The 8,070-nt window shown below is 34.6% G+C and overlaps 1 protein-coding gene across 9 annotated transcripts in view; it reads left to right on the forward strand.

The window, feature by feature from the left end:
• The window catches only part of XIRP2 (xin actin binding repeat containing 2), a 597,703-nt gene extending 589,984 nt beyond the window's left edge, over nucleotides 1-7,719 (forward strand). For 5 of the 9 annotated variants that reach the window (XM_021924350.2, XM_021924351.2, XM_021924353.2 and 2 more), the window contains one exon: nucleotides 5,824-6,609. In XM_021924350.2, coding sequence (XP_021780042.2) covers nucleotides 5,824-6,056 — 233 coding nt within the window. In that variant the 3' untranslated portion in view covers nucleotides 6,057-6,609. Of the gene's footprint in view, nucleotides 1-1,721; nucleotides 1,856-5,823 lie in introns of all 9 variants that reach the window. The other 4 variants (XM_003907567.5, XM_021924356.2, XM_021924355.2 and 1 more) reach the window with 1 other exon arrangement.
• The last annotated feature ends 351 nt before the right edge of the window (nucleotides 7,720-8,070 follow it).

The following is an 8,070-nucleotide window of genomic DNA, read 5'->3' on the forward strand; positions in this document are numbered from 1 at the left end:
ATATTGACCTATTTTTAACTGCCAGGTTTAAATGATCTTTGCATTGAGTCCAGTACAGACTGGTAGAAGTCCAAGACACAATTTACATTCTTCATGTGTGCTTTAGTATTTTTATTGGTCTGTATCTCTGACAAAAGTGTAAGTGTGGAATTAGACCTTTTATATACCCAACTATTGTTACTGAATTTAATAGAGTTAGTTTTCTCTGATGCCATATTTTTTAACTGATTTTTTCACTTTTCTAAAAAATAAACTCTAAATCACACTCAATCAACCTCATTCACAAATGAGCATAAACAATACATTTTAAAAATTTGATTTTATTTGGAAAGAGGGAGGTTTAAATCACATGAACTTAGTACATAATTTTGAACATCAAAGAACAGCTCATTTCCCTACTTCTTGCAATTAATGAGGCTTCATGATAAAAGAATTTTATATAATTAATGTGCATCATTAGTTTAATCCATTCTTTTAGACAGATTGAAAGAAATAGCAAGCTTACAAATAAAAACTACTGAAACTAATAATTATGCATCCATCATATTTGCAACATATGTGTCTAGTTTATCAGGTTAATATCGTTCTTAGTGTGCTTGCTTCTGGCATAATTAAGCAAAGCTGTCTAATTAATTTCAAATGCTCAGCTTCTGTTAAGATAGCTCAAAAACACATAGAGCATACAAAGAAACTTGTGATAAATATAAAAATGTGTCCTCTACTAGAACCAAATAAGCAAAGGAGTTCTCTCAGTGGCCCAGATTGACCATCTAGGCACTAAAGTAGATATAATTATTTGTATAATGGACCCTGAGCATATTTGCTCTTATAAATAACTAATACCAAAGCTTAGTCATTCTCACAGGTTCGCTGCGAGGACAAAAAGCAATTGTGAAGTGAAAGTTCTGTGTTAGTTTTAAACCACTATACAAACACTGGGTAGTGATAGAACCACTGTTATTCATAGGGGTTAACATTTACATGAAAGCCACAAGAAGTGAGCATAGGTGCTTTAGAGGAGCAAGAAAAGATGTAGGAAAACTATATAAGCAGATGCGAGAATCCAGAAAGCTCCACAATCTAAAGCCAGTTAGATTGAGGACAAATGACTCTGAGCATTTTAATGTATTCAGGAGTCTCATTGCATTACAGTTAAGAGTTGGTATCTTACAGTCAACTCTAAGTCATCAAGAAAATATTGAAGCAAATACAATGTCCTTGGCTTAAAAAATGTATGTATATATTTTAGAAAGATCTATCTAAAATGTTTTAAGAAGTAAAAACTTTTGACCAGGTTAGGTACAAGCCTTTATATATAGGGAAAACTCAATTATCTAGAATGATAAGTTCTCTCAGAGCTACCCATTGCTGAGTATTATATATAGACGTATATTATATACTCACATATATGCATATATATATCTTTTTAATGTGCTTATATATCTAATGAACATATTTTACTCATGTATGCTTTTTAAATTATAAATGTCTACTCATACAATCTATAAATGGTAGAGGCACTAGAGTAATGTAGACTATCCTACCAGACCCTTAAACCTGATGATTGGTTAGTCTCTGTCCAGAGAAGCACCATAAGGACAATAGTCTTAGAGCTTTCCACTTTAACTGCATGGCCAGTTAGTATGTTGTTTTGTTTTATTATGTTTTTACGATATGATTGAAGATAACACTACAGAAGCCTTTTTAAATTTTAATTTTAGAAACTGCTGCTCCAAGACAAGGAAATATGTATACTTTGTCAAAAGACAGTTTATCCAATGGAGTGCCTAGTGGCAGACAAGCAGAATTTTCATAAGGCCTGCTTCCGATGCCACCATTGCAACAGTAAACTGAGGTAAAATGTTTAATTGTCTTTGCCACAGATATTCTAGGAGACTGCAGTATACATATAACCTCGTATCTCTAGGAAGATGCACATTTTTCCAGATCTTGCTGCTGCATCGGTTAACACAACCACACAGAGGGATTTGCTCATGTTCTGTTAGGTATTTCTGTGACCTTTTTCCTTAGGAATTTTACTTTTCTAATCAAATCTAAAGGATCCCTTTTGTCCGAACACAAAAATCACACAGATGAATAAAATTAAGAGTTACTCTGCAAATCAAGATTTTTAAGTTAGTGTGTTAGTCTAAAGTCTAGACTCTAGATCAGGAGGTAGCAAACATTTTCTGTTAAGAGCTAGATCATAAGTAATTTTGGCTTTGTAGGCCATACTGCTTCTGTCACTACTCACTTTCTATTAGCGTGCAAGAGCAGCCACAGATAACTAAACAAATGGGTGTGGTTGTAAATAAATGGGCTTGGCTGTGTTTCAATAAAACTTCATATACCAAAACAAGTGGTGGGTAGGTTCGAATTTACCTGTCTTTGAGCTAGACTAAATTTTTAAAAATGAAATTGAAATTTAGAAAAAATATCAGTGACAGGTAAGAGAAAAACTCTGTTTTTTCTCTGGAACAAATAGAAACACCCTATCCACACAGTTAAAATGCATTCATTTTCCAAAACTCTTGAAGTAAATGCATTTAACTGAATGTGACATTTGGTGTGACTGTAGTCTGAGATGCTAAAATTGATTTTTTTTTTTTTTTTTTTTTTTTTTGCTAAATCTAATATGCATCTCTCAGACTATATTTTTTCTGACTTTAATTGACAATGTCTAACACCCTCATGGCAACATTCTTTTCCTTTGGTTTCCATGACAACAGAGTATAATGGCTTTCCCCCTACTCTTTGGGTGCTCCTTCTCAGGCACCTGTGTGGGGGACTCTCTGTCCATTACCGAGATGTAAGAGGTCCTCACAATTATGTTATGGGAATTTATTCTTCTCAATGTTTCTCTTCTTTCTAGTGAATCACATCCACTCCCATTATTTAAATAATCTATGTGGTAATGACTCTGAAGTCTGTACTGCTAGGCCAAATCTCTCTGTGCCTCAGATGCGTATGTCTCAATGACTGATACACTTCTCCAGCGAGATTTCTCATAAGTACAGCAAACTCAATATGCCCCATTTTCTTCTATCTAAATTCCTTCTTTAATTGTATAGTCTTTATGCTACTGTATCAGTGAATGACATTAACATTAACTCAGTGACCAAAGCATGAAGTTATATTTGACTCCTTCCTCTCCTTCATTCCCTACATTCAAGCCATCACCAAGTCCTGCAATTTCTGCCCCATAAATACCTCTTAAGCTATATACTTCTCTCGATGATACATCTGTTAGCACCACTAATTTCATTATCAAAACATTTAAAAATTACATTTGCCCTCCTCATTTTATAAATTATTGTACCACATCTTCAATTTCAGATCATATAGCCACTACATACCATGTTATGTCCCTTTTTGCTCTAATTTCATCTGAGTTTTCTGGTTGCAAGATATTAATGCCCACCAACCAATGCCTACCTTGATGTTTCTGCAGTTGTTCTGATATTAAAGCTTGGTTTCTAGTGGACTCTTCAAAAAAAGCTCTCATGGAAACAGTATTCACTGAATTCTTACATGCTGATAACAATTTGTCTGTGACCTTTATAACAAAAAGTCAGTTTTGCTGAAATTAAAATCTTTGGCTTACACTTTTTTTCGTTGTATTATTTGATGCATTATTTTATTTTCTTCTGGAATAAAGTATTGGAATAGCCTGATAACAATCTAACTTTCTGTTCCTTCTAAGACCTATATTTTTTCTTAAAGATACCCATGGATTTCTTTCTTTTTTTTTTTTTTTTTGAGACGGAGTCTCGCTCTGTCGCCGAGGCAGGAGTGCAGTAGTGCGATCTCGGCTCACTGCAAGCTCCACCTCCCGGGTTCATGCCATTCTCCTGCCTCAGCCTCCCGAGTAGCTGGAACTACAGGCGCCCGCCACCACACCCAGCTAATTTTTTGTATTTTTAGTAGAGACGCGGTTTCACCGTGTTGGCAAGGATGGTCTCAATCTCCTGACATCGTGATCCACCCGCCTCGGCCTCCCAAAGTGCTAGGATTACAGGCGTGAGCCACTGTGCCCAGCCTTTTTTCTTTTTATTATTTAAAATCTAGCAATTTTACTAGACTAGTTCTTGGCATTGGTTATTTTTCACTAGTGTCAGTTACCCAGTGTGCTCTTTCCATATGTTGTTGCATACTTTTTGTATGCAAGAGTTTGTTTTAATTATAACTATTTAATATTTAATCTGTTTCATTGTATAATTTTTTTCTTCAGGAATTCCTATTATCTATACCTTGAATGTTTTTTGCCTATTTTTAATATCTGTCTCTTTCTCTCAAATTCTTCTTATATTTCTTTCTTTCTTTCTGATTGTTGAAAAGGTTATGTTTTCATTCTGTTTCTCTTAAGTCACTTTTTATTGTGTTTATTTGCTCTTGTATTTCTTTTAGTTTAGTTTTGTTGCTGATATTTTTATCTTTCATTTCTATTTTTTCCTGGTTTCTGGCACCTGACTTATGAGATTTTAAATTCTGATTCATGATGTTCTTTCAGGTCTTTTATCATGTTCTTAATGTCTTTTAACTCATTTTGAAGTCATAGGTTACATTTTTGATATATTTTTAGAGCATGTTTTTCTGGCATGTTTTCATTATCTACAGGGATATTATAATGCCCTTTGCACTTTTATTTTCTTTTAGTAACTTCGTATATTATTTACCTTGTTACATTTCTGTTGCTCATTTTTATGTAAAATTAGTTTTCCAAAACCTTAGAAGGATGAAAATCAGGATGGTTTTTCTAACTTCACAGAGCTACCTCTTTTAGTTTTCATATACTGACCATGAAAATAAGGCAGCTTGATTTCTAGAATTCCCTGGCTTGGCTGCTCTTCTCCATATTTATCAGAACCTTCTCTTTCATTTCTGTAATCATTATCCTGCTCAATCTTGATTCCACTCTCCTATTTTTTCTCACTTTGGGATTCTGTTTAAAAGGGGAGCCCAGCCTTGAGAGTTCAACCTCACTAGCCTCATTGTCTATTGGAGAGGACAAACCTCCTTGCAGTTTCAGCTGCTGTTCTCTGATTGGCATGTGATACTTTCCAGGAAATATTAGTTGGTTATTTTGTGATCTCATATTTTCAGGTCCATCAGACATCTTCCTTGCTCCCTCTGCTATCACCAATACAGATGAGACCATCATGCCGGTCTTGTGTCTGTTGGTGTTTTCTCCTTAGTTCTTTGTATATTGAAGCTGAGGGGGCTACCTTGTCACTTCATTTTGTTGTAAATGTTACTCATGGGTTTTAAGTTTTGCTATCTTGTTGATATAGCTGTTTTTATGTGTAGATTCATAGATATTCAAAACTATGCTCCTGCCTCTGACTAGAGTTCATTTTAATTGTAAATCACTCGATTTGTTAATTGCCTTAAAGAAGCCACATAAGCAATTGTTAGGCACGCCTTCCAGCTCATTCAAAATCCAGTTAACAAAGAAGCTCATATAGTTGATTTGTATGTGTTTGCTACTCAGGATTTATTGGAAATTACAACCCCTCACATAAATCATTGAATTAGCATGAGTTCAGTCCTATCATTCTGCACCGTCTATAACTATATGTGCATTACCCTATAATACCTATTATGCCATTACCTGACACACAAAGTAAAATTCTAAACACTGCAAGACATACACCATACAAAGTATTGGTGGTAATATTATCTAACAGAAATGTTCAACTAATAGCATCATTCCCATTGCTAGTAACTTAAGTTTACTAGTCTGTAACTCATTGAAATAATCCCCAATTCCCTATGAATTTACAATAAATACAAAGTGCTAAAGTGTTCTTTTCTTTTTGGCAGTTTGGGAAATTATGCATCACTTCATGGACAAATATACTGCAAACCTCACTTTAAACAACTTTTCAAATCTAAAGGAAATTATGATGAAGGTTTTGGACACAAGCAGCATAAAGATAGATGGAACTGCAAAAACCAAAGCAGATCAGTGGACTTTATTCCTAATGAAGAACCAAATGTGTGTAAAAATACTGCAGAAAACACCCTTGTACCTGGAGATCGTAATGAACATTTAGATGCTGGTAACAGTGAAGGGCAAAGGAATGATTTGAGAAAATTAGGGGAAAGGGGAAAATTAAAAGTCATTTGGCCTCCTTCCAAGGAGATCCCTAAGAAAACCTTTCCCTTTGAGGAAGAGCTCAGAATGAGTAAACCTAAATGGCCCCCTGAAATGACAACCCCTCTATCCCCTGAATTTAAAAGTGAATCTCTGCTAGAAGATGTTAGAACTCCAGAAAATAAAGGACAAGGAGAAGATCACCTTCCTTTTTTGCAGCCTTATCTACAGTCCACCCATGTTTGTCAGAAAGAAGATGTTATAGGAATCAAAGAAATGAAAATGCATGAAGTAAGAAAAGATGAAAAGAAGGAAGGAAGGAAGAATGTGCAAGATAGGCTGAGTGAAGCTGAAGATACAAAGAGTAACAGGAAAAGTGAAATGGATCTTAATGACAACAATAATGTGGTTGTGCAGAGTGCTGAAAAGGAGAAAAATGAAAAAAGTAACCAAACTAATGGTGCAGAAGTTTTACAGGTTACTAACACTGATGATGAGGTGATGCCAGAAAATCATAAAGAGAATTTGAATAAGAATAATAATAACAATTATGTAGCAGTCTCATATCTGAATAATTGCAGGCAGAAGACATCTATTTTAGAATTTCCTGATCTATTACCCTTGTCGAGTGAAGCAAATGACACTGCAAATGAATATCAAATCAAGAAGTTAGAAAATACATCTAGAATCTCAGAGTTACTTGATATATTTGAATCTGAGAAGACTTACTCGAGGAATGTACTAGGAATGGCTCTGAAGAAACAGACTGACAGAGCAGCTGCTGGCAGTCCTGTGCAGCCTGCTCCAAAACCAAGCCTCAGCAGGGGCCTTATGGTAAAGGGGGGAAGTTCAATCATCTTTCCTGATACAAACCTCTTAAACATTAAAGGAAGCCATTCAAAGAACAAAAATTTACACTTTATCTTTTCTAACACTGTGAAAATCACTGCATTTACCAAGAAAAATGAGAACATTTTCGATTGTGATTTAATAGATTCTGTAGATCAAATTAAAAATATGCCATGCTTGGATTTAAGGGAATTTGGAAAGGATGTTAAACATTGGCATGGTGAAACAAAAGAAGCTGCCCACAATAATGGAAACACAGGTTTTGATGCCCTGAGCCATGAATGTCCAGCTAAGCCTTTGTTTCCCAGAGTGGAGGTACAGTCAGAACAACTCACGGTGGAAGAGCAGATTAAAAGAAATAGGTGCTACAGTGACACTGAGTAAAATATCTCGGCCACTGACCGTCCACACTTAGGCACTGAGAGATTTTGATGTTCTGAAATAAGATTTTATGAATTTGGATACCCTTTTGAGGAACTTGATGTAAACATAATGTTCAGAAATCTCATGTCTGTCTCAATGGGATCTTTCTTGTATTACACCTTGTCATTTTTTTCATAATTTATTTACATCTACTTTTGTTTTAAATGGAATGAAGAGGTGAAACACTATGGATATGTTTTCCATTCAAATGGCACTTTAGCATATTGTTCTGTTTTCCTATAAAACATCATGGGTGTGATTTTTATACTGCTGATACTTGTCACAATTATTATACCTTCTCTGTAATTTCCTCTGAAATAAAATTGAATGACCTGAGGTGCAAACCAAAATGCTTCTGTAACATTTTTCGATATATACTGTCATTCTAAGTACATATATTCTTTATGACTTGGGAAGTATTTGTCTTGAGGCAAGTATTTACCCCACACACTAAAATAATGCTGGAAAAAATAAAATAGTAAACTGAAGGCACAGTATTATTAGAAAGCATAACATTTTCATTTTCTTTTTTACTCTACATTTTAAAGATATGAGGACTATTGTTCTTGAAATAATTACCTATATTAAATTATCACAGAATGTATCTATAAACATTTAATGAACAATGTTGATTTTCCTCCATAATAATGTGAAGTCCATACTCAGAAATTAACTAGAAAGGTTATAGACGTTACTTAAAT

Source organism: Papio anubis, chromosome 10, assembly GCF_008728515.1.
Source record: "Papio anubis isolate 15944 chromosome 10, Panubis1.0, whole genome shotgun sequence".
Taxonomy (NCBI): Eukaryota; Metazoa; Chordata; class Mammalia; order Primates; family Cercopithecidae; genus Papio; species Papio anubis.